This window comes from Rhineura floridana, chromosome 5, assembly GCF_030035675.1.
Source record: "Rhineura floridana isolate rRhiFlo1 chromosome 5, rRhiFlo1.hap2, whole genome shotgun sequence".
In the NCBI taxonomy this organism is placed as follows: Eukaryota; Metazoa; Chordata; class Lepidosauria; order Squamata; family Rhineuridae; genus Rhineura; species Rhineura floridana.
In genome coordinates, this window is record NC_084484.1 from 23,674,600 (window position 1) to 23,702,400 (window position 27,801).

Below are 27,801 nucleotides of genomic sequence, written 5' to 3' on the forward strand. Positions count from 1 at the left end.
GCCTAATTACATAATGCATACATTCTCTGACAAAATTTGCAGTATTGTTTTATTTGACCCTGATTATATACAGAGTTTCTGGAACTGGGCAAATTGAAATATCGAAATGTTTGTTAAATCTATATAAAAAAAGAAGTCACTGGTTGCAACATTTTTGAGCTTGTCTTGATTTAAATGCCATATTAAATATTGAAAATGTTTATATACCTCTATTTTTATTTTAGCTTAACAAAATGACTAAAAAGCTGAGACATACAATTTCATTCTATTATCACATTGCATTCCATTTATTATCATGATGAGAGAGATGAATTGAATTTCTTTAAATGCATGTTTGGGATTCTTGTGGAGCCATGGTATAATTGTTGAGCATACTCGGCATCTTCAACTAAGGCAAAATAAAAAATAAAAATCTTGCATTCATTCAAGAGTTCATTTTGCAGCCAAGGGCTGTGGATTGCTGAGATGTTTTATGGTAGAAATAGCTACTTTGTGGTAGTTGATTTTAGCAAAATATGTCTTACCAAATCTAGAGGTATAAGGAAATATAAAGGTTGTCATGGGGAATATAAGAGTGCCAAGAAGACTATTTCCAGTTTGTATACTGTAATTGCTAAGGAAAGTGGCATTGCTTATAATTTCTATTCCCTCATAACTGTGATGTCTACTCATTTTAGCTGACAAATCTTGCAGGTTTTCTATTATAGGATGACAATGGAAGAAAAAGGGCTGCCATTCTGATTGAAAGGCAGGCAACTAATTTATTTATTATCCTTCCTTCCCCAGCAAAGGAACCCATGTTGGTTTCCCTTGCAGCAAGGCAGATCTTGTGACTAACTTGTTGCAAGCTATCTGTGCTTGCCTTAGGAGCTGTGGTGTACTTTGAAATACTCAACAGACTCTGTATCTGCTACAGCATCTCCCACTTTTTCCATCTTCATTACACTGCAACATAATTCCATTCTGCAAAGCAAGCATGTGCTTGTTGTTTAACGTAGATGGAGCTGTGTTAGAAGACTGTTGATGGACACTCAGATTTTTAGTCACTCAGGGAGGTGTACATAAAATGGCCAATTTCAAAGAAGTCTCATGCCTCTGTTGTAATCCAGACTTCTTCGCCAGCAGTGGTCATTGTGAAGTGTCAAAACAACATATTTCTGTTTTATTTTCATTGCGACATGAATACCTGAAATCTTCACACTTATGACTTAGTTATGCAAACGTTGATGGACCAGTCTTTTTAGCAAATGTGAAATGCAATCTGTAGATAGATACACCTGTAATAAAAGGAAAAGAAATTCATAAAATAGTTGAAGTACTTAACATTTTTGTACTTCAACATATTTAGATCAACATACAGCTATCAATGGTTATTAGTAATATTGAAATATATAGATCTGTATGCTTTATTGTAGTATTTGCTATTTGCCTTGTTAAAATCCACAGACACATATCCTGGAGAGACACTTAATAAACTGAATCTCTGGTCTTAACTGGTTGATGAAAGCATTAACCTCCCATACCCCCCTTTCTCATTTCCAGTAAAAGAAGAGAGGCAGAACCAAAATAAGTTATCTCCTGTGCACAGGACATAGAAGTGGAAGAAGAAACTGTTGAATAAGACCAGTTACTATTAATAGCAAATGCTACTTGTCATATTGTTTTTAGCTTAGTTTATCACCAATACATACAACTCCTTCAGAATTAGTTAAACAAATTGTGGTGATATTAAGGTAATAGGGGAAACAGGTTTAGAATTAAACATCATATCATTACATTTCAGCAGAAATCTGGGAAGTGATTGTGAATTTTCTCTGTGCACAACACACAATCTTACTTGAAGTTAGTGTATTTATCACTTGCCAAAATAAACTGCAAACGTTGATTGCCTTGTTGGAAGGGTAGTGACATTGGGAACTACTTATTTATGTAGTGAAGCGGAGCTGCCCAGTTTTCAAAAAACTTAAGAGGAAGTCAGAATGAACAGACAAATCTTATAGCTGTTTTGGTAGTTCTTATTATTGTCAAACTGAAATGATTTATCCCAAAAGTTGTTAATGAAATATTTCTTTGTGTTTGCTATGACAGACTAATACTGCTTCCCCCTTACAAATTATTGGTGTGTTTGCTTCAAAACTTTTCACCATAGCCAAGATAGGCTGTTGCATACTGATGGTGTCCTTTTCTGTTAATAAATGCCCACATGAAGATGAAAATATTACCGTAATATGACCTGAGAAGCCAGTGTGACGTAGTGGTTAGAGTGTTGGACTACGACCTGGTAGACCAGGGTTTGAATCCCCACACACCCATGAAACTCACTGGGTGACCTTGGGCCAGTCACTGCCTCTCAGGGGAAGGCAATGGTAAACCACCACTGAATACCAGTTACCATGAAAACCCTGTTCATAGGGTCGCCATAAGTCAGAATTGACTTGAAGGCAATCCATTTTTTTCAACTAAATGGCCTAAACACTGGGCATATTAAACCTAGATTAAGAAAATAAATCCAATTTCACTGGAAGAGCTAAGTCTCTCCCATTGAAATCAATGGAGCTTAACAGTGCTCTGCATTATATTATGGCAGGCATGGACAAAAAGAGATGTTTGAGGTAAATTAGATCATAGTTCAGTCTATCTGGGAGGGCTTTGATGTAATAGCAATGTAGTAGACACTCCCTTTATTACTAAACATTACTTACTTTTTGTTCCCATTTGCAGAGCTTGGAAAAGTTACTTTTTTTAAAACTACAACTCCCATCAGCCCCAGCCAGCATGGCCACTGGAGTGGGTTGATGGGAGTTGTAGTCCAAAAAAGTAACTTTTCCAAGCTCTACCCATTTGTTGGTGTGGCTTTGAGACAAAGATGTTTTCTGACCCTGATCGAAGTTGCCACCCTGGGCTCCTACTGGGAGGAAGGACAGGATATAAATCTAATAAAATAAATAAAAGTTAGCAATAAATGGAAATAATAAAGAAATAATTTTTATTTAAGAATTTGTATGCATTTTAACTAATCATACATTTATTGTACTTCATTCTTGCAATTCTGCATGCATCTAGTACAATTTCCACTGCTTTCAGTGAGACTCTCATGCATATTACAGGCTAACAGCCTCTGCCTGTTAATGGAATTCTAAAATTACATTCCTTCTCTTGGATAATGGTGCTATTTGAATTGTGGTAAGTCAATTTCTAGTCCTGATACTTTTTCTAGTCTACTAGAACTGGATTACTACTGGCTGTCTTGCTGTATTTCCATGTTTCTGGCCAGTGTCTCTTGAGGGAGGAGGTCGTACAGCAATGATTATGGTATAGCATTTACAGCAAACAGCTTTAAAAGAACTATAAGCTTTGCCTCCTTCTGAAAGAGAGATTTCATTAAGCTGAAATGCAAAACACTCTGTATGTTTAATTACTAGATGGAAAACAAATGCAGCATCTGGCAAGAACTTCAGTTAAATAACTTTTACTGTTTTGGACAATAGAAATAGTACTTAAAAGAAAATAACATGCACTAAGAGTTTGCCGTCTGCTGGGAACTGCAGTCGTTGCAAAAAAAAAAAACACAGTATAAATCTTATTAAAGGCATTTTAATTGTGTATTCACTTACTCAGAAACAACATGGAATATTGCTACAGGATCAACAATACAAACTCCAGTTACATTGAGAAACAGTTCTTACACTAAATAGAATAGTATGGCGTGGCCAAGCAAATAGCTTGTTTGGACGATGTAAGCAGCTGTCTGAGAGTAGATTCCAGTGATCAAGTTCACTGGGGGGGGGGTGTCATCTTTAGGTGACTTAATGTCCTTGATATGGACATCCATGGATATTCCAGTCTTGTGACTGATTCAGCACTTCTCAGATGAGATCTCAGATGATATGCTCCAGGCACTCTTGGATGAAACCGATTATCTGGATCCATTTCAATCGGGTTTCAGGCCCGGTTTTGGTACGGAGACAGCCTTGGTCGCCCTGTATGATGACCTTTGTCGGGAGAAAGACAGAGGGAGTGTAACTCTGTTGACTCTCCTTGATCTCTCAGCGGCTTTTGATACCATCGACCATGGTATCCTTCTGGGGAGGCTTGCGGATTTGGGAGTTGGAGGTACTGTTTGGCAGTGGTTGCGCTCCTATCTGGCAGGTCGTCTCCAGAAAGTAGTGCTTGGGGAGCACTACTCGATACCCTGGGCGCTCCAATATGGAGTCCCGCAGGGATCAGTTTTGTCCCTCATGCTCTTTAACATCTATATGAAGCCGCTGGGTGCTGTCATCAGGAGTTTTGGAGTGCGTTCTCATCAGTATGCTGATGATACGCAACTCTGCTTCTCCTTTTCATTTTCTTCAGGTGAGGCTGTCAAGGTCCTAAACTGATGCTTGGCCGCGATAATGGACTGGATGAGAGCGAACAAATTGAAGCTCAATCCAGACAAGACTGAGATGCTGTTAGTAAATGGATCCCTTGACCAGTTGGATGTTCTACCTGTTCTGGATGAGGTTACACTCCCCCTGAAGGAGCAGGTGCGCAGCTTGGGAGTCCTTCTGGACCCGTCCTTGTCACTTGAGGCGCAGGTGGCCTCGGTGGCACGGAGTGCTTTTTACCAACTTAGGCTGGTGGCCCAGCTACGCCCGTATCTGGACAGGGAACATCTTGCTTCAGTTGTTCATGCTCTGGTAACCTCAAGATTGGACTACTGCAATGCACTTTACGTGGGGCTGCCCTTGAAGACGATTCGGAAACTGCAGCTTGTGCAGAATGCGGCGGCCAGATTAATAACTGGGACCAAACGGTCGGAACATGTGACACCTATTCTGGCCCGCTTGCACTGGCTGCCTATATGTTTCCGGGCCTGATTCAAGGTGCTGGTTTTAACCTATAAAGCCTTACATGGCACGGGCCCACAATACCTGATGGAGCGTCTGTCCCGATATGAACCTACCCGTACACTACGCTCAACATCGAAGGCCCTCCTCCGGGTGCCTACTCAGAAAGACACCCAGAAGGCGACTACAAGAAAGAGGGCCTTCTCGATAGTGGCCCCTGTACTATGGAACACCCTTCCTGACGAGGTACGCCTGGCGCCTACTTTACTATCTTTTCGGCGCCAGGTGAAAACCTTACTCTTTGCCCAGGCATTTTAATATTTTAATATTTTTATCTTTTAGTATTTTAGTATTTGTATTAATGTTGTAAAGATAGTTATATGTTTTATCTTTTCTGAATTTTTTTACTTTTGATTTGTATTTAATATGGGTTTTTATGTTAATTTTGTCTTTGTTGTATGTACAAACTGTTGTCTTGATGATTAGGTGGTTTTAAAATTGACTGTTTATATATTTATATTTGATGTACACCGCCCAGAGAGCCTCGCTATGGGCGGTATAAAAATTAAATTAATTAAATAAATAAAAACCACACATTCTGCACAGATTCCAAGCTTTATATTTTCCTTCTCTTTCTGGCAGCAGTCACCAACCTTTTTGGACCAGTGGGCACATTTCAAATTTTGAGAGTGCTGTGGGCACCAGTCACAAAATCGGTGCCATGGAGGGCATGGCATAACACAACATGGCATAACACAAAATTAGAAAGAGTATAGTCATTGCTGCTTACCGCCACCCCCAACAACCTCATGTGTATCATGGGAAATCAGTTGCATCCTGATCAGGGCTGGCTCCAGGAATGCCAAGGCCCTTGGGCATCAGGTTGTCCTGGGCCCCAGCATGTGCGTGTGTGCGCATTTGCATTTGCGCTCGCACGCAGCCCACCCCCACCTACCTGTCTGCTATCTTTTACTATTGCCATTAACCAAGATGGGGGCCACGGTTTCCCTAAGGGGATGAAGCCTCCGCCGGCATCTTTGTTGATGGCACACATGCGTGCTACATGCGTGCATCTCGGCCATCAACTAAGATGGCGGCAGGGGCTTCAGTACCTTAGGGAAACCGTGGACACCATCTTTGTTAAGGGCAACGGTAAAAGACAGCAGACAGGTAAGTGGGGGGACGTATCACAGAAGGGGAGCAGGGGGCGGCTGAGGGGGGCCCCGTAGCTCCAGGGGCCGTCAGGCCAGTGCCCAACCTGGGCGCCCTTTAGAACCGGCCCTGTTCCTGATTGTGGAGATGCTGCAATTAAGGGCACAAGGACCTGTTTTCTATAGTACCAATCCTAAACCAAAGACTAGGCTGCCATCCTGTATCCACTTACCTGGGTGTAAGCCCCATTAAACACAACAGACTTACTTCTGAAGTAGATATGTACACCACTGAACTGAAAGTTAACTATACAGTGAATTCTTAATGAGTGCCTGAATATTAGCTCCTGCACAGCTGCAGACATGCCTAGGCCTCCGCAAAGTTTTCATATTTTGCATTTGCCATTGGGGAGGGCTTCTTTAACATCCTTGTACACTTACTATGTAGTAGTATTTGCAGAAAATAACTGCTAGGGAGGACCTGATCTCAGATGAATCCACCACAGGAAAGATGCATCCTGGCTGACAGGAACAAGGAAGGGCAAACTGGAAATTCCAAGGACTACTAGAGAGAAACAGGAAAAGTGCACTAAAGGAGAGGAGAAAACAGAAGTTCTTTAGGACCGCAGATATCACTATTGCCTGGTGTCTCTAAACAACTCACTTATCAGTCACAGATCTGACTTCACTCACTGGCTAAAACCCCTGACGGGGGACTAACCAAGCTGGCTTATTTTACAAAAATCACTTAGAAGGTTACCTGCACTTTTTGTTTCATACCTTTTTTTGCAGGATGGCTAGAGGCTTACTTTTAAAAAAATGAAAGCTCAGAGCCTGGGGGCACCCAAGAAAACCTTCATGGGTGCCAGGTCGACAACCTCTACTCTATGATACATCATATTCTTAATTCCCAAACAGTTATTTCATCACTTGGTTGTTTGTCTAGAGGATGTTTTCCAATTAACCTTTACTTTTTGAGTATTTCTATAAGCGTACTTGTTTATAAATGTTATTTTAAGCATAATTATTGCTTAGTATGTTTTAAATATGTCCATTGTTTAAAATATTTTATTGACATTATCATTTATGAAGGAAGTCAGTTCACGAAGGAGAAGCTGAGAGGTATCTTGCTGTCCCACTGCTGTGAAATTCCATTTTTGTGGAAACTAGGGCTCCTTCCCACAAATTTCTTTTACAGAAATTGTTTCTTCAGATCATATCAGAAGTGCACAATTTTCCATAGGAGGACTGCCATCAAGCGGGTTATAGCTCCACCTATCATCCGAAGGCAAGAATGTTTTTGAAGTCAAGACTAGGGGCATCAGGCCCCTCCCACTCTCCAGTTCATTCTTGCCTTCGTCCGTGCAAGTTGGATATATAGCTTAGCGTCTAGATAAGTTTTTGTGTATTTGTGTGACAGGGTGTGGAGGTTTTGTGTGTGTATTCCACGTTATTTCCTTCCCTCTGTCTTTAGAGTCTGTGGGACTGACTGTACTTTGTTCGTCTTTGTACTTAAGGGGGATCCCCTTTTTGTCTATTTTTTCCCCTCAGTCCCTCCTCAGTCGGCATACGCAGACTTACTCCAGGAGCTTGCAGCTGCAGCTCCCTGCCTAGCCAAACGGCGATTCTGGGAGACCGCGGCTGCTGTTCTCCCTTCCTCAGCCAGCGGACGCAGACTTAATCCAGGAGCTTGCGGCTGCAGCTCTCTGCCTTGTGCCGCCGCTCTTTTTTCAACTCGCCGCCTATTTTCGCGGCAGCTCCCTTAGTTTTTTCTCCAGAGCCTGCGGCTGCTGCTCTTTCTACTTTCAGTGTCCCTTTCTGGTTGGGCTGCCCCGGCTCGTTCTGCGGCATTTTAAATCTTGCCGCAACTGCCTTCGGAGCTTGCGGCTGTGGCTCCTTATTCCCCTCGCTTGCTGAGTCTGTCCCGCGGCTGTAGAGATCTGGCTCGCTCTCTAAACCGTGATTGCGCTTCTCAGCCCCACGGCTCCAGAGCGTTTTTTGAGGCCGTTTTTTGAGCTCGCTGGTGCTCCCCTGTGACCGCCATTGCTTCTTCATCACCCCAAGCCTTTCTGATTGGCCAATTTTCCCACTCTTTTCACGGGCTCCATTTTGTTCCTCCCCCTTTTTTTCCCGCCCTTTCTGTTTGGTCCTTTCCATAGTAAACAATTCTGTTCTAGGCCTTTTCTGTCAGTTTCTGCCTTTTGTCAGTTTCTGTGTGTATGCTGCAGAGCAGAACCTCTATAATCCTGCTATAAGTTCTTCAACACAAACTGCTGCCTGAAGCTGACTATTGAAGCTGTTTCGTGTATCCAGCCTAGTTGGAACTGTACATTCTGCCCCATCCGTGGCCGTGTGCAAAGCCTTGTTTGGAACTGTGCATTCTGCCCCATCCGTGGCCGTGTACCAAGGCTGTTTGAAATTGTACATTCTGCGTATACTCAGGCTGTCTGGAACTGTACATTCTGCCCCATCCGTGGCCGTGTACCAAGGCTGTTTGATCTGTACATTCTGCCCCATCCGTGGCCGTGTACCAAGGCTGTTGATACTGTACATTCTGCCCCATCCGTGGCCGTGTACTTAGCCATCTGAGCCGGTGCATTCTGCCCCATCCGTGGCCGTGTACTGAGCCTGTTCGGGTCTGTACATTCTGCCCCATCCGTGGCCATGTACTGAACCCCCTAGAAAATATATGATGGCGGAACAGCCAGCGACAACTCAGGCAACCAAGCCGAAACAATCTAAGGTGGCCAAGCATAAGCACACCAAAGCGGTTGCCAAAACTAAACATCTATCCAGCCACAGCACAACCAAGCGGCCACGCTATGTCTCTGTTCCGGTTTCCAAGGGGGCAGGCCAGGAACAGTTAACGAATCTATTTCACTCTCCGACTGCTTCCTCCGAGGAGGACTTTGCTGGGTTTCCTGACCAACCAGCAGCCAGCCACCCTCCTCCCATATTACCACCTAGGGCTTATTCATCTTCACAGCCTGCTGAGCCGTCCATAACGTTGCCTCTACAAGCGCAACCATCTACCTCACCGGGGCTGCAGCTGTCTCATGAGTTCATATCACAACTACAAGACATGCTGTCGTTCTTCACTCAACCATCTACCTCACCGGGGCTGCAGCTGTCTCATGAGTTCATATCACAACTACAAGACATGCTGTCGTTCTTCACTCAAACACAGTCACCGTCACAAGTCCCCGCCATTCCTCAGCGCAGTGTGGACCACTATGTACGCAATGAGGCAGATCCATCATGCTCTCCAAATCCTTTTGACATTGCCAGGGGCAGGTTTGTTGATGACGTTCTTGTGGGGAGGAGTCACCATTTGCTGTGCAAGCCGAAGGAGACGAATTGAGTGATCATTCGGAACATGAGGAGGATACATCTTATCGCCTGTTTGATGGGTTAGATTATCAGCCCCTTGCTCGCAGAGTATTGAACACCCTTGGTCTCCAATCTACACAACCTGCAGCTGCCACTCCCGCTATTAAAGGGGCCAGGGTCTTGAAATCCCCCACACCAGCAGAGCACTACCTTCCTGTGCCAGATCCTATTGCTAAACTGGCCAAGGGCAAATGGTCTCATCCATTACAAACATGCCGTTTTAACGCCCTTGCGGACAGACTTTACTCTTTGGCTCCAGACTTTACAAGCAGACTGGCCGTCCCTGGCATAGACGAGCCGATCTCCAGTCTAGTCTCTAGATCCCTTTTGCCGAGGGAAGGAGATTCACATTTAAAGGACGCCACTGAGCGGAGGCTGGACTTTGCCTTACGCAAGAATCATGAGGTCACCGCTTTCTCCATGTGAGCCTCTGCATCAGCTTCCATCTTTTCCAGGGTAGCGATGATGTGGTTGGATGACCTCTTAGATGATCCTAATCCCGATCCTGTCTCTCTGAGGAGGTCACTGATGAAATTGTGCAACACATCGGCTTTTGTGGCTGATGCCACCTTGGACGCAAATCAGCTGGGAGCACGAGCTATGGCAGCTCAGGTAGTCGCTCGACGGACCCTCTGGCTTCGTCACTGGGAAGCAGACTCTACAGCCAGAGTTAATTTATCAAGGGCACCTTATTCCGGCTCATTACTCTTCAGTGAGGAAGCCCTAAAGGCAGTGCTTGTTGACCCCAAGGATGCTCGAAAGCCTGTCTTGGCCACTGTCAGGAACGTCGATTGCAGGCCTTTCAGACGTTTCACCTCATACCGCACGACCCAGCCCTTTCGAGGAACGCGGCCACGATTTCTTAACCTGTGATTTCCATCCCTCCAGGGGAGTCTGGAACAGACGTTTCCCAGGCAGAGGTCAGTACCAGGGGCACAGAGGTACCTCAACATCCTCATATAGGGGAGGGTCTCGCCAGCACAGACAGTACTGATGCGATACCGGTTGGGGGCAGACTGCTTCTGTTTGGAGACCATTGGCTGCGTCTGACTCAGGTCGCCTGGATCAGAGAACTTTTCTCATTCTCAGTGGCAGCCCCCACTCTATGGAACTCCCTCCCACAAGATCTACGGCACGCCTCTTCCCTAAATGTATTTCATAAAGCCATAAAGACCTGGCTCTTTCAACAGGCCTTTGGGATTTCCGGGGAGGGTTAACTGTTGTGACTGAAATGCCTCTAACCCTGTATTGATATTGTTCTTGCTGCTGTATTGTTTTTGCATTGCATTATTGTATTTATTGTATTTTGTTTTACTTGTTACATGTACGTCGCCTAGAGTGGCCAACGGCCAGATAGGCGACACATAAATTAAATTTTATTATTTTTATTATTATTATGGCTATGCACTAGAGTTTTCGGCAATCCCTCCGGACAGATTTCATCCCTCCCCTTGTCCCAGGACACCAGCCAGGCACTGCATCATGCAGACAGCCATACATCACCTCTTGGACACAGCGGCGATAGAGCCAGTCCCTACAACAGAGAGGTCGGAAGGGGTGTACTCCCTCCTATTTGCTGTGCCCAAACGAGATCTGTCATGGAGGGCGGTGTTGGACCTCAAGTTCATCAACCATTTCGTAAAGTATTGCAGGTTCAAAATGGAATCCCTCCACTCCATTACAGAAAGGCTTCAAGAAGGAGACTTCCTGGCTTCTATCGACCTAAAGGAAGCGTATCTCCATGTGCCTATTTGCATAGCCCACAGAAAATTCCTTCAGTTTACTTTCGGCCCCCAGCATTTTCAATATCGAGCGATGCCGTTCGGCCTCTCATCTGCCCCGAGAGTATTTACCAAGGTGCTACTCATACTAGTGGCTTACCTCCGGCTTCAAGGGGTCCATATCTACTCCTATTTGGACGATCTTTTAATACGGGTGAGTTCCAGGGAGCTGGCTCATCGCCATCTAACGCTCACGCTCCATGTCTTGCAGGCCTATGGCTGGCTAGTCAATTTCGACAAAAGCCATCTCCAACCAACCCAACACCTACAACATCTAGGGGCGATGTTGGACACCCTGCAGGCGACGGTGTTCCTGTCTCCAGACCGCATAACTGCTATCACAGACATTGCACGGTCTCTGATGCACCACGCAACCGCAGACGTCATGCTTCTAGCCAGGGCTGTCGGAATGTTGGTGTCCACCATCCATATTGTGCCATGGGCTCGAGCTCATACTCGCCAACTCCAGTGGGCTTTGTTGCCGTTTCAGCAGGACATTGCCAGGTCAAATCATTGAGCAATTCCCTTGAGCCCCGCACTGCGTCTTTTATTCCGCTGGTGAACGAGGGTCCAACATCTCACCCAGGGCACTCCGTTCAGAGAACCCCGCAGGACTGTTATCACCACAGATGCCAGTCTCCTCGGCTGGGGAGCCCACCGCAACTCCCAGTTCGTTCAGGGGGTTTGGACCACAGCAAAGCAGACTCAGAGCATCAATTGGCTGGAACTGAAGGCTGTCCACTTAGCTCTGCTCCATTTTCAGTCTCTGTTCCACTTGGACCATGTTCTCATTCGAACGGACAACATGTGTGCCAAATCTCATTTAAACATTCAAGGGGGGACCAGGTCCCGTCCTCTGCAGAACCTAGCTTCCCTCACATTCAACTGGGCAGAGCAACATCTGCAATCCTTAAAAGCAGAACATCTCAGAGGAATTTGGAATGTGACAGCAGACTGGCTCAGCAGACAACAGGTCTTTCCGGGAGAATGGAAACTTCATCCGACCATTTTCCATCTTCTCCAGTATCGGTTCGGCATCTTCTCAGTCGATCTATTTGCCTCCAGTCACAATTGCCAGCTGCCCAGGTACTTCGCTCGATACCTGGACACGACAGCGGAAGCGGTGGATGCCCTATCGCTACTATGGCCGGATGGCCTATTGTACGCCTTCCCTCCAATAACACTGTTAGCCAGAACCTTAAGAAAGGCGCGATGCGAGAGGGCCAGACTGGTTCTGATAGCTCCATATTGGCCCCGTCAACCGTGGTTCTCGGATCTCCTTGCCATGTCAGTGACGGACCCTTGGACGCTCCCGGTCAGGCCAGACCTCTTATCCCAGGGCCCAATATTGCATCAGGATCCCAATTGGCTCAAGCTAACATCGTGGCTTTTGAACGGGGACATTTAAGGTCTGCTGGCCTGTCTTTGACATTATCTTGACCTCTAGATGACCATCCACCACCCGTATATATCAACATACTTGGGTGGCATTCTCCAGGTGGTGTCAGTCCCAGCACCTCGATCCTTCCCAGGCCACAATACAACAGGTGCTGCAATTCCTTCATAGGGGCCTCCTGATGGGACTTAGACCCAACACCTTACGTAGACATGCATCCACTCTGTCGTCCATTCTCTCAGTGTCCTCCGCTGGTGCTCCTATTGCCTCGCACCCGTTCATCAAACGTTTTCTGAGGGGAACTGCGTTACGCTCACCGGCTGTATTCCACCGTTTTCCCTCATGGAGTTTGTCGAAGGTCCTACAGGCTTTACAACGCCCTCCGTTCGAGCCCCTTAGGATTGTGCCTTTACGTCTGTGGTCATTCAAGGTCCTGTTCCTGATCGCGATTACCTCTGCGAGACGAGTTTCGGAACTGGGCGCATTGTCTTCTGCCCGCCATCTCTGTGTCTTTCACAAGGACTGTGTTGTGCTGAAAACTGATCCTTCCTTCCGTCCCAAGGTCAATTCCGTTTTCCATTGCAACCAGGACATTGTTCTTCCTTCATTTTGTCCGAATCCTACCCATCCTCTAGAAAAGGCTTGGCATTCATTGGATGTTCGGAGGGCTCTCAAGACCTACCTGTCTAGGACCCAGGATATACGATGAACTGAGTCTTTGTTTGTATCCTTTCATCCACGTTCTATGGGGCATAAAGTAGCTAATCCCACCTTATCCCGCTGGTTGCTTGCATGTATTACCTTAGCCTATGAGTCCCTTAAGCTTCCAGTTCCAGCTAGTATAACAGCTCATTCCACTAGGTCAGCGGCCACTACGGCTGCTTTTGCTACCAACGCTCCTGTTGTTGATATTTGCAGAGCTGCTGTTTGGTCTACCCCACACTCGTTTATAAGGCATTACAAAATAGATCGTTATGCCTCTGCCGATGCCTCTTTTGGCAGACGAGTGTTGCAATAGGTTCTTAATGATGATTAGGATGTGGGTGGTCCCTCCCTGTTGACTTCGGCATGCCCCCTCCCTGTTGACTTTTCGCCGAGCCTTGAAGACCTGGCTCTTCAGGCAGGCCTATGGGATCTCTGGGGTGGGTTAGGTTTTATACTATGTTAGCGTAGGATGGTTCTGTTAGACAAGATGTTATGATATTAATACTGTGATGATTATGTATATGTTGAGATTGTATTTTATATTGTACGTCGCCCAGAGTGTCCGTTCAGTCGGACAGATGGGCATCTGATAAATAAAATTTTATTATTATTATTATTATTATTATTATTATTATTATATGGGCTGCTTTGGTACATCCCGCTTGATGGCAGTCCTCCTATGGAAAATGGACCATTGGTCTCACCTGAAGGGTGATTTTCATAGGAGGACTGCCATCACGACCCTCCCAGTTGGAGGATACCTAGATATTTTTTGGGGTTTTTTCATATATTCCTGTTACGCTATTATATTAGATTTACTAGTGAAGTCAAGACTGCTATTAATGTTATATCGCTACGTTAGAGTCATATTATTATGATTATTGTTATTGTGTTATGTCTTTGCTGGTAGGCCCGTTGGCCTTTTCTCCTGCATTTTTAGATATCTCTCTTTGGACTCGCTGCGAATGAACTGGAGAGTGGGAGGGGCCTGATGCCCCTAGTCTTCACTTCAAAAACATTCTTGCCTTCGGACGATAGGTGGAGCTATAACCCGCTTGATGGCAATCCTCCTATGAAAATCACCCTTCATGTGAGACCAATGGTCCAATCTGGTGTGTACATTATCATATATGATGACAGCACACATATTTATATTGTTGTATATACATCTGAGGAACTATAATAGGCTATATGTATTTCATGTAGTTTTCTTCATGAAACTACTGTGTGTGATATTGAACTGTACAGAGGTCCTAGAAAGTTCCAGTTTTGAGCATGCCTTGGAAACACTAAAAGTCTTTTTATTTGCATGGCTGTCCATGTCTGGGGTTTAAAACTGTGGAAAGATGGAATTCTTTCTCAGTCTGGTTGTTCATTAGATTGTGGGCATGTGAGAGAAAGATAGCAAGTGATTAGCAGGATTGTTATTTCTAAGCGTAATTCCTTTTATAGCATTTAAGCAATCTAGTCATAAAACATGCCAGAAAATATTTATTTAAAAATTGGCGACTCTAGGCAGGGCTTTTGCTGTTTCCAGAGACTGAGGGGAGGGGGGGGCAAAATGCGTACGTAATATAATCTGTGGATGGAACCAAAGACTAACAGCCCAAACTCATTCTATAAAATAAGCACCACTGTGTTCATTTGGACAGATCTCCAAGTAAATGCCTGTAAGATTGCAGCCTAACTTTTTCTTGTGCTGAGATCCACAAGTTTAGGAAAATCAAGAATTTTAAAACTTTGTTAACTGTATTTTGTCTAAGTCTATTACCTTTTCTTTGCATAAAAAAGTATCATAGTATTGAGATGTATTGTTTGCTGTTTAATCGACTTTGTTGAGCTTCCTACTGTTTTGCATTTTATTTCCTTGGGTGTTTTCAGGTACAGGCAGCTGCAACTAAGCACAGAAAGCAAAGTGGCTGAACTTCTCCATCAGAGTAAACTAAAGTCCTTTGAAAGTGAACGTGTACAGCTTATGCAAGAAGAAACCTCTAGGAACCTTTCACAGTGTCAGCTGGAGTGTGAAAAATATCAGCGAAAACTAGAAGTATGTAGGAAAAGCTTCAGTTAACTGTTGTTGATGTGGGCAGGGTCAGATATGTGGCTCCTCAATCACCTAAACATTGCCTTCCTTCCATCTGGATGGTGAATGGTAGGTAAGGAATTGTATTGTTGTAATTTGGTGCTAAAGAGCAACTGCTTAGGACAGATGAAACAACCCAAAGAGAAACAAAGACTTTGCTTGCATGCATTAGCTTAAAGCAACTGTCGGTCATCATCTTTATCATAATAACAGAAACATAGTTTCTGTGTTTTTAATATATGTGCATTCAATTGGGTTTGCCTTTTATAGTATTAATTTCTAAAACTGTTAATGACCTTGGACATTTAAAGAGGTAAGATAGAAACTGTGATAAATTTTGATTTGGTAATACAAGTGGTTTTCATACACATACTGATATTTGCTTCAAGCACAACTGGAGTTTTGTGTTCCGTTTTGCACTTCCCTTTTTCTTTCCTTTTTTAAAGGAACATTTTTTCCTTCAAACAAAGCTAAAATATGGGGGGGTATTTTCTTTCTTTTTGAATATATGGAATATATGGAGTGTCTGTGACACTCATTTTATTTCAGTATAATAGCCCAGATTCTTGCACAAGTTTCAAACAAGGTTCTTCCCCCGCCCATTTCCACCTGGTGCTTAAAGCTGCAGTGCCCCATGCCACCTCCCACACCATGCCAGATATCCTCTGACTCTCAGTAGCAGCGTCTTGGAGGGGCACACTGGACTGCAGTAGGAGGAGGGAATGCTCAGCGCATGACGCCAAACTGAGTAGGGTAGCCAACACCTTAGATTGAAACAGGATTCAATATTATTTTGACCGGATGGGACAACTGGACCAAAACTAACAAAATTAATTTCAACAGAAGTGAATGTAAAGTTCTGCATTTGGGTAGGAAGAATCAGATGCACAAATACAGGGTGGGTGACACCTGGCTTGACTGAAGTACATGCTAAAAGCATCTAGAAGATTTACTAGATCATAAAGTCAACATGAGTCATTAGTGCAAACTGGCAGTAAAAAATGCTAATGCAATTCTAGATGCATCAACAGAATTATGGTGTCTGGATTGCAAATAATGGTACTACTCTATTCTTTTTTGTTCAGACGTTACCTGGACCACTGTGTGCAGTTCTGGGCACCACATTCTTAAAGAAGGATATGGTCAAACTGGGATGTATTCAGAGGAGGAAGGATGGTAAAGGTGCTTGGAGACCAAGTCCTTTGAGGAAAGGTTGAAGGTGTTGAGTAAGCTTGGCCTGGAGAAGTGACTGTTAAGAGGCAATATGATAATTGTCTTCAAATATTTGAAGGGTTGTCACAGAGATGATGGAGCAAATTTGTTTTCTGTTTCAGAGGGTAGACCCAAACCCATGGGTTCCAATGATAAGGAAAAAAGACTAAACAGTTGCCATTTAGCCTTAATTAAAAACTTTTAATGAAGGTTTTTCTATTAGCTTTAGAAGCAGTCTGTTTCATTATTAAACACCTCAAACCTTCTGATGTTCATATTAACTCCTTAATATTGGGGTGTGGGTTTTGAGGTGAAGGGACACCACAAATGTTCCTCTTTTTTTGAAAATAGTTTCAACAGTACCTCTGTCATGTCAAAAAAGGTAAACTGCTGTTTAAAAATATTCTGTGGCATTTCTCTTTGGTATGTTAGAAAAGGAAAGCACCTTAATGGATTTCAGCTACTAAGCATCAGTAGGCAGGAGAAACACTTGCCCCTGCTTGAGTAATTTCCCCCTTTTTGCTAATATAGATATAAAATATACCTATTTTTAAACTATATCATCAAGATGATAGGTGTCCTGACATAACCTTAACCATCCTTGCACCTGGGCAGAAGTATCCTTTGATGCCAGGGGTAGCTAACCTGTGGGTCTCTTGACGTTGTTGGGCTCCCAACTCCCATTAGCCTCAGCCAGCATGGCCCGTGGTTAGGGATGATGGAAGCTGTAGTTCAGCATCTTTTGGAAGACTACACATTAGCCATCCCAGTTCTTCAGCGTAGATCGAAAGATCACCTGTATGAACAGAAGGCTGCTTGTGTGTTCCCCTCCATCAACTGCAGTTCTTCCCCACCCCATGTCCTCTGACCTCCAGAAGCAGTTTTTAGGAATTTGGGGCTGCATTTGGGCCTAGGAAATGGTGAATCGCAACCCCCCTTCAGTTTCCAAGCAGAAGTGCTTTCTATTAATGAGATTTGGACTCAAGCCAATCCAAACTTTATTTTGCAAAATAGCACATTACATAGGCAATAGCACTTTACTATTAATGGTTGACATGAGAGAACACAAGTGAATAACTTTTTTTAGGATATGACCTGTGATCTACCCAACACAATATCCTGACTGAGAACAACAGATAGTGACGTAGCTTCTAAGAGCACAAAATAATAATGGAGTGTTGCCCATTAATGCCAGCTTTCAAAATTACACAACAGCAGGTGAATACCATTATTAGATTTTCTGGTTAGAGGCCTTTCTTTTGTCTTGATAAAATGATTAAAATAGTAATTTACAGTGAACTAATCTGTCATATGTACTTGGCTTATTACAAAGCAAGTCCCATTATGAGTCTGTTCCCTACAAAGATACTTTTTTGGTGTTAATCATAAAATACATTCCATTTTTTATCAAAATCCTACTTTGTCCTGGCACTCTGTGCCTATATGGCATAGTAAGCTGTATCTGTTGAGGCCGGAGTTCAATTCCAACGGAAGAACGAAGTCGAATCTCCGGTAAAAGGGGTCGAGGTCCACTCAGCCTTCCATCCATCCGTGGTCGGTAAAATGAGTACCCGGCATATGCTGGGGGGTAAAGAAAGGCCGGGGAAGGAACTGGCAATCCCACCCCATATATACGGTCTGCCTAGTAAACGTCGCAAGACGTCACCCTAAGAGTCGGAAACGACTCACACTACAAGTGCGGGGACACCTTTACCTTTATCGCTCCATTAAAGTTGCTAATTTTCTTAATAAATCTTAAGAATAAATAAATTCTTAATAAATCCACTGGTCCTTCTGGCTCCTTGTCTTTTTGCATGCCTTTCTGTGTTCCTGTTTCCATGTGACATAGAATTTGGATCTTGTATCCCAAAGGAAGGATAGCCAGCTACTTATTTCTGGCACACTGTAGTGTCAATGACAATAAAAATTATACCACCTTAGGTTTCTCTTGTGTTTGTTGATTTGGGATTTAAGAGTCATGATGCAAGTCTAACCTACTATTGGCTTGTAATAGAGCATGTTGGATTCTACTCCTTAATAATAATAATAATAATAATAAAATTTTATTTGTGAGTCTCCTATCTGGCCGAGTTAATGGCCACTCTAGGCGACGTACAGTAACATAATAGGTACAACAAATAAATCAAATAATAATTAATAATTAATCTAAAATCAATTTTCCAGTCTATAACATCCTAAAACTAGTCCACCCCAGAAATCTTATAGGCCTGCCTGAATAGCCGGGTCTTCAGGGCCCGGCGGAAGACCATCAGGGAGGGGTCATGTCGAATGTCAAGAGGAAGGGAATTCCAGAGGGTGGGGGCCACAATTGAAAATGCCCTCTCTCTGGTCCGTACCAATCTAGCTGTTTTTATTGGAGGGACCGAGAGAAGGTCCTGTGTGGCTGATCTTGTCAGGCGGCATAATTGGTGATGCTGGAGGCGCTCCGTCAGATAAGCTGGGCCAGAACCATATAGGGCTTTAAAGGTCAACACCAACACCTTGAATTGGGCTTGGTAAACAACTGGTAGCCAGTGTAGATCTCTTAACACTGGGGTGATATGATCACGGCGACGGCTGTTCTTAATCAAGCACGCCGCCACATTCTGTATCAGCTGTAATTTCCGGACCGTCTTCAAGGGTAACCCCACGTAGAGCGCATTACAGTAGTCTAAGTGAGAGGAGACCAGGGCATGTATTACCCGTGGGAGCAGATAGACAGGAAGGTAGGGTTGCAGCCTCCGTATCAGATGTAATTGATACCAAGCCACCCGGCTCACTGCTGAAACCTGAGCCTCCATGGACAGCTGGGAGTCAAGAATGACCCCAAGGCTGAGGACCTGGTCTTTCAGGGGCAATTTTACCCCATCAAACACCAGGTCTATATCTCCCAACCTTCTCTTATCCCCCACGAGCAGCACCTTGGTCTTTTCGGGATTTAGCTTCAGCCTATTCCTTCTCATCCATTCACTTACGGAATCCAGGCACTTGGACATGGTCTCCACAGCCAACTCTGGTGAGGACTTAAACGAGAGATAGAGCTGAGTGTCATCCGCATACTGGTGACACTGCAGCCCAAATCTCCTGATGATGGCTCCCAGCGGCTTTACATAGATGTTGAATAGCATGGGGGAGAGGATAGATCCCTGTGGCACTCCACAATTGAGAGGCCAAGGGTCTGAAACCTCATCCCCCAATGCCACCCGTTGATGTCTATCTGAGAGATAGGAATGGAGCCACTGTAAAATAGTGCCCCCTATTCCCAATCCTCCCAGGCGATCTAAAAGGATACCGTGGTCAACGGTATCAAAAGCCGCTGAGAGATCCAGGAGGACGAGGAAGGTATATTCCCCTCTATCCAACGCCCTCTGCAAGTCATCCACCAGAGCGACCAAGGCTGTTTCAGTTCCATGTCCAGTCCTGAAGCCCGATTGGAATGGATCTATATAATCTGCTTCATCCAAGTATGACTGTAACTGTTTGGCCACCACACGTTTCATCACCTTGCCCAAGAATGGCAAATTGGAGACTGGGCGAAAGTTATTTAACTCTTGGGGATCCAAGGAGGACTTTTTCAAAATGGGTTTAATTACTGCCTCCTTGAGGGCTGTTGGCATTGCACCCTCTTCCAAGGATGCATTTACTATTGCCCTGATCCCTTCGCTCAGCCTCTCTTTACAGCTCATAATGAGCCATGAGGGGCAAGGGGCAAGCAAACAAGTGGTTGGCTTCACAGTGACAAGCATCTTGTCCACTTCCTCAGAAGGAAGAGGCCGAAACCGATCCCATCGGACCGGAAAGCAACTAGCCGCCTCTGGCTCACTTCCTGTATCCACGGCATGTGGAATCATGCTCTTCAGGTGTTCGATTTTATCGGCAAAGTGTTTAGCAAATATGTCACAGGAGGCTTTAGATTGCTCCATGGGTTCCTGAGCAACTGGACCGACCAGGCTACGGACCACTTGGAACAGCCTCCTGGGACAACACTCTGCAGACACAATAGAGGCAGCAAAGAATTCCCTCTTTGTTGCCACCTGGTAGGCAGCTATTGCTGCTCTAACCCGTGTCCGATCGTCTTCAGAGCAGGATTTCCGCCACCGGCGCTCTAGTCGTCTCACCTCCTGTCTCAGGGTCCGCAACCGTGGCGTATACCAGGATGCTACCTGAGTTCTGTTCAGGGGGAGAGGATGTTTCGGAGCCACCCGGTCTACTGCCCTAGTGAGCTCCCTATTCCACTCCATCACCAGGGCTTCGACCGGGCGACCTTCGGCAGGCTCCAAATCTCCCAGTGTAGTCAGGAATCCCTCAGGATCCATCAGGCGTCTGGGGCGGACCATCCTAATAGGTCCTTGTCCCCTGTGGAGGATGTGTGGCATTGAGAGGTCCATCTTCACCAGATGGTGATCTGACCATGACACGGGGTTAGACAAAATAACCCCCATTTTCAGAGCACTTCCCTCCCGAGACAAATACAGGGTCAAGAGCATGACCGGCTACATGGGTGGGCTCTATACTACTAAGGTGCAGTTTCCAGGAAGTCATGTTTCCATGAAATCCCGAGGGGCTCCAGTGAGGACGGTCTCGGCATGCACGTTGAAGTCCCCCAAAACTAATAGGTTGGGGGACAACACCCGTACAGCCGAGACCACCTCGAGCACCTCGGTCAGGAAGGCTGCTGTGCAGCGGGGTGGGCAGTACACAAGCAGAATCCCTAAACTGCCCTGTGGGCCCAACCTCCAGTACATGCATTCAACAAACTTGGTCTCATGGAGAGGGGGTCTGGCGAAAACCAAGGACCCTCAATAAATGACTGCCACACCACCTCCCTGCCTACTGATCCTCGGCTGCTGTGCATAACAGAAACCGGCTGGGCACATGGCCTCAAGCGTAGGAGCTGAGGCCTCATCCAGCCAGGTCTCTGTAATACACACCAGGTCTGCGTTCTCATCCTGGATCACATCATGGATGAGTGTTGTCTTCTGCACCACAGACCTGGCGTTACACAACAGCAGTCGAAGGTCGGCTATTTAATAAGTTAAATAGCAGTTGAGCTGTGTGCAGATATTTCAGCTGTTTGGGGTTTTGTCTCAACTATAATTTATATATCATTTATATGCTAATAAACCTCTGTTTTAATTTTCATCTTCATAGGTTTTAACCAAAGAATTTTATAATCTTCAAGCACTGAGTGAGAAACGGATTTCAGAACTTCAGGCACAAAATTCTGACTACCAGGCAAGGCTTGACACGTATGAAAAACTGGAAAAAGAACTTGACGAGATAATAATGCAAACTGCAGAACGTAAGTTCTTCTATATTACCCTGTTTTTCCTGTAGTACTACTGCGTTGGAATATATTTAAAATCTGATAGCTGTTAATGAGATTTGAAACTTAAATCCCAGGAATTTTTAGTAGATATTGAACATGCTACAGTATTGATATATAAAAAAAATATTCATTTTATTATGCCTTAATTGGCAGCGAGACTATTGCATTTTGATTATCTGCTTAAATTTATACTAAATATTTATTGCTGGCTATGATTTCCCCAGGCCATGCATGTCAGATCTACGTTCAGATGTTTTTTTGTTTGTCTTTCTTCCCTGTTATATTTGCTTGGCAGATTTGGCAGGAAGGCTGTTGAACTGAAAAACAAGAAGTGCCCCAGTTGCACATATCTTAATTTCTCCTCTGTGTCACAACAATTTGCCATGACCTATCAAGAGTGATCTATGATGAAAAAAGGTTCTACTGAAGAATTTCCTCTACAGGCAGCACAAACAGCTATTGTAGAGGATGAAATTTGTGCACATCCAGCATCTGGGGGCATGTGCATAATATTCTTCCACTGTGTGTGCTTCCTCAAACAGATAGAGTGGAAATATGTATTTCAGGAAGAGGGAGAGTGGAGCCCCAGCTTCAGTCCAGACACCATCCTTATTCTCCTCCCGACTAGCTAGTAATCAGCATCATCAGAATTCTGAAGTTCTAATAAGATGTTCTGATGAGGGAGAGAAAGGATTCTTGAGTTCCAAAGCTACCTCAAAGAACATATCTGGATCATTTATGAGTGAGAGCCATGTATACATTTTATTCAGCTATATTATTTTATTTTTAGTTTTTTTCTGCTTATTTCCAGAGTCTCTGAGCAGGTTATTATAAATTTAAACATACATTATATCCCCCAAAGTCAAAATGCATTTAGACTCCTCTCCCACAAGGTAGAGAGCCTTCTCTGTAGTGGCCCCATGTCCTGCATGCGTTACTAGTTGCAGTGCGATAGGGACTGTCATTTCAGGTGTTTAGGAAAGCCCCTGAAGACCCACTTGTTTTTGTCTGTTTTCTTTTTAGTTATTGTTCCGTTCTTCTGCTGATGAATTTGGTCACAGTTTTGTAAGGAGTTTTAGTATTTGTTTTTTGTGCTGGGTGTTTATTTTTATGATGAGTTTGTATTAATTATTTTATGGCTATAGTTGTATTTAATTTTATTTGTAAACTGTTTTGAGAGACTGTTTCCTATTAAAGGCAGCCTAGAAACATTTAAAAAATCTGTTTTCTCCCATCACGGACACAGGCATTCCTGGTCCATCCTTATTACTTTGAGCCCTTTGCCTGGTTGCAATCCAGACACAGTATAGTAACCTTAATGATGGACATTCAAACCCCAAAATCTTTTCCACAAAACTCTTATGCTTCACACTCCAATAACTCACTTTTCCTCCATTCTTATTACCCCATTTAGATGGAAAGCACAATATGCACAGTACATCAGTGTTGCTGTTTGTGGCTGTGCGCTTCATCATAGCAAAAATGCCAATGTGAATATTTTAGGCTTTGTCTCTTTTTAAGCATACAGAAGGAGAAAATTATTCTGGACACAGTCCAGCATAGATTCCTGCTTTCCTAAGCCCAATAGCTTGGAATCCAAGTTCCTGTGATTGGAACTGTGCTTATTTATTTATTTATTTATTTATTTATATTTAGAATACTTTGGGTTTTATCCAGTGTTAGTGCTAAGTAATGGTTCTGTCAAATTCCCCTCTACACACACACTTAAATATGTTTTAGGGGTTCCCTGGAGCAGATTTGGGGGGAGAAGAAAGAGGAAAGTTCCCTTGCAGAAGCGGAATTTTTAGTTGAATAGGGCCCTCATATCCTGCTTTATAACCTAGAGATGGAATCAAAGAAGTTTACAAATGATTGCCACGGTAAATCACATTCAAGTCAGGTGTAAGGAGCAGTAAAAACATGGTGTCCTTATGGTGGCAGGGGAATTGAGAAAAATCACCTCCCCGCTTTTCTGCCAGTGAGAGCATTTGCTAGATTAGGGTCCCATCTGTAAACAGAAGGAGCTTTTGCATTCAAGGAATGTAAGCCAGGATCCAGACCAAGGAAATTTAATAATCTCAAGAATGCTTAACTGTACTAGATTGTAGCAGCTGTGTTCCAAATAAGACCTTGACTTTTCATTGATCAAGTAGGAAACTTTAAAAAGAACTCTTTAACATAATTTTAATGTAAATTGTTCACGTGCACATTAAGTTTAGAATGCTAGAAACACTGCAGTCTCTTGCAGTCTCTTCTGTTTGATTTCATAAGCAAAATATTTTACTTTTAGTGGACATTGTGTGTTTTTTGAGACGTGAAATATACCTTTGTACACATTAAATGACTTGCCTCTGCTATCTTTCCTTTTTCACTGTGAATTTGGACATGTGAAAATCTTTCTAATTGTGAATCCATGAAAGAACTCATGGAAACATTTCACAAATATCCATAGCTGCAAAAGTCAGTTATGGACAGTGAAGTTAATTGTCTCAGGGATCACTTTTTATTTGTTTGTTCATTTAATAAATGTTATTTTTTAAATTATTTTAAAATGTAATACATTTTAATACATTAATTTGGGAGCTTGACTAACAAATGGAAAACAAAATAGGGCCACTAGATGTAGTTCAAGTTGTCATCTCTTCCATCACTGCTATCCATGCCTGAATTTAAGCTAGCTGGAGGCTGTGGTGCAGTTCCAAAAATAGGACCTCCCTTCCCCAAAAATAAACACATAAAATACGGTACCACAAAAAAAGCATTATGGTTTCTTAAAGACTAACCAATGTATTATGGCATGAGCTTTTGTAGACTACAAAATATTATGAGCATGTGGGGTTTCACAGCTCTCACTAAAGCACAACTAAAAATATTTTGCCAACCTTGATAAACAAAAAGAAAATACTCTGAGCATGTGCAGTTTCACATGTTAAGCTCACTTAACTGATCAATGTTTTGCTCACTTACTGCCTTGGGCAGACAAACCTACCTAACATGGCTTTTGTGAAGATACAGAAGGCGGCATAAAATGGCTGCAAAAGGAGGCTTCATGCTTAGAGATATGAAGGCCCGAAAAAAAGCAGAAAAATTCGGGGGGAAACCAGATTTTTCCTGTTGTTTTCCAAAGCCTTTCTTGTTTTTTTCTGAAAAAAAAGAAGAAAAAGTAGATTATGGAATATTTTATTAGCATGGTGAATAAAATGTTTCATTGAATCCTGATTCCCCCCCCTTTTTTTCCCCCTCAGTTCTTTCTATGGGAATGAAAGCTTTATGTCTGCTTGACACTGTGGAGGACTAGCGGAGACATACATAATTTTCTTTGTTATTGTTGATGGTTTCTTCTGGTTTTTTTTTAAATTGTTTTTTGCCTGCTCCTCATAAACTGGCAAAACAAAAGAGGTTCCTTACAGTTCAGGTGTTCCTTGCAGATCAGGATCTTGTAGCTCCATTTGTTGCAAAAAAAGTAAAAAAATTTAAAAAGTAAATTCAATTTAATAATTGTTTGAATAAAATGTACTTTTAATATACTAAATGTGATAATTTTATGCCAGACCAACTTGTACATAATTACATTTGATGTTCCTGAAGTAACAAAGTGACTTTCAATCTGTAAAAATTGCTAGTATTGCATTTTTTCAATTTTTCTGAAAATTTGTTTTTTTCTGGAAAAAAATGGAGGAAAAGTTTTTTTTCATGGCTTCAAAATTTCTGGAAATTTAACATCTCTATTCATGCTTGTATCGTAGGTATCAAATTTTGATTCCTTTAACTGGAATCTCTCAGAAGAGATTATTCCTATGAGAAGTTACTTTAGGCCTGTAGCCGCTCCAGATGGGGCAACATGGAAAGCAGAGTCAGGGCCGGTTCCAAAGGGCAGCCAGGTTGGGCACTGTCCCAAGGGCCCCACAGCTCTAAGAGCCCCTGAGGGGCCCTCCGCTCCCCTTCCGCTATCCCGTGGATCGCAAGACGAGCTTCCGAGCCGCCCGCCATCCCCCGCGCTTCACCTGCCTTTGTCTGCTGTTCGCACAGGGTTGCCATCAATAAAGATGGCGGCCAAGGTTTCCGTAAGGGACTGAAGCCTCTGCCACCATCTTGGTTGATGTCAGCAATGTGTGCGCTGCATGCCATCAACCAAGATGGCGGCAAAGGCTTCAGTCCCTTGCGGAAACCTCGGCCGCCATCTTTATTGATGGCAACCCTGCGCGAACAGCAGACAAAGATAGGTGAAGCGCTGGGGATGACGGGGGATGGCGGGCGGTTCGGAAGCTCGTCTTGCGATTCGCAGAAGGGAAGCAGAGGGGCCCGAGGCAGGCTAATGCACAAGAGCCCCCGCATTCCTAGAGCCGGCCCTGAGCAGAGTGATATGTTTTCATTATAAATTTTTTTACTTTTTACTATTTTACTTTTACAGGTAAAATAGTAATGGAAAGCACAGAGTAAGTCCTTTTCCTAATTGCTCAGTGAAAACAAAAAGCTTGATCCCACCTTCCAATGTTCTGCCACAATAGCAAAACTACTGAGATAATTAACAGGATTTTTAAATGTTCATGGATTTTTATTTTATTAATAATAATTTAATTGTATTAAAATTAAACTTATTATTGGATTTTGCAATCTCGTGCCCATTTATATGGGAGCAAGCCCCATTAATCACAGATACTTTTAACATGTATACCATTGTACTGTAAGCTAACTATAGTTAATTCTTAATGAGTATCTGGACTTCAGCAATCGCACTGCAGGAGACATACTCATATGCAAAGTTTTCACATTTTGTATTTACCATTTTGTGTGTGTGGGGGGGGAGATTCTTTAACATTCACCCACATTTTCAACAAGCCTTTTAAGTTGAGACCTTATCCCAGTCTGCTTTTGTGTTGGAATTACTTTTTAATATGTTTTTAAAACTTCTTTTTTTAAAAAAAAGTTTTCAACCTTTTTTTTAAAAAAAAGTTGAAAGCTTTTTAAAAACAATTTTTTAAAGATGTTTTTTGTTTTCATGTATTTTAAACTCTGTTTCTATGATGTTTAAAGTGTTTTTAGTGCTTTTGTTTGCCGCCCTGGGATCCTGCTGGGAGGAAGGGTGGGATATAAATCAAATAATAAATAAATAAATTGTATAGCAGTATTTGCAGAAAATAACTTATATGGAGTACCTGAACTCTGTTATAATAGATAGCAGTTCCATCCAACAGGGGGAACTGCTGCGAGACTGCCATGGAGATCTGGAGGCTGAGCTCTGGTGTAAAGGTCAGGTGGGAGGAGCCTGAGCAAGCACGGTAGATCTTGTAAGCATTATCTTAATAAAGCTTTAGTCATAGCAAGCAGGTTTCTGTCTTCTCTCAGGAAAGAAAGCACTATTAAAACAAACTCAAACAAACCCAACACAGGAAAGATGAGTCCTGGTTGCTAGAAAGAAAGGATGGCAAACTACAGAGATTCTGAGGACTAGAAGATGAGAGAGAAGCAGGAAATAAAAGGGGAAGAGGAAATAGTCGCTCTTTAGGGCCACAGGGATTCCTGTCCCTGGTGTCCAAACAATTCACTCATCAATCACAGCTCTGACTTCACTCATTGCTTAAAAACACTATAAGGCAAAAGCAGCCAGGTTAGTTCATCTCACAGAAATAGTTTAGAAAGTTGCCTGCACATTTTGCTTCATAATATTCCTTTGAGGAAGACTAGAGACTTGCTCTCTTTTTTAAATGAAGGCTCAGAGTCTGTGCCACTCTGCAGGCATGGACCCTAGTACAATTGCTCCATTACAATCTGGCCATGCTGCTTCCGTTCCTTTAACAGTAGCCTGAAACTAAAAGATTTAGCAGGTAACACATTCCCTATCAGGGAGATGAGAGTTTGCATAGTCCAGGGGTTGCCTATCCCATTGATGCCATAATGTACAAGAAGGCCTCCCTTGGCAAGCTC

At 43.4% G+C, this 27,801-nt stretch overlaps 1 protein-coding gene across 1 annotated transcript in view; it reads left to right on the forward strand.

The window, feature by feature from the left end:
• Positions 1 to 27,801, forward strand: part of PIBF1 (progesterone immunomodulatory binding factor 1) — a 192,565-nt gene that overhangs the window by 99,332 nt on the left and 65,432 nt on the right. Inside the window, exons 12-13 of the mRNA XM_061629976.1 lie at positions 15,134 to 15,299; positions 21,699 to 21,849. Of these exons, the coding sequence (XP_061485960.1) occupies positions 15,134 to 15,299; positions 21,699 to 21,849 (317 nt within the window). The remainder of the gene's footprint in view (positions 1 to 15,133; positions 15,300 to 21,698; positions 21,850 to 27,801) is intronic.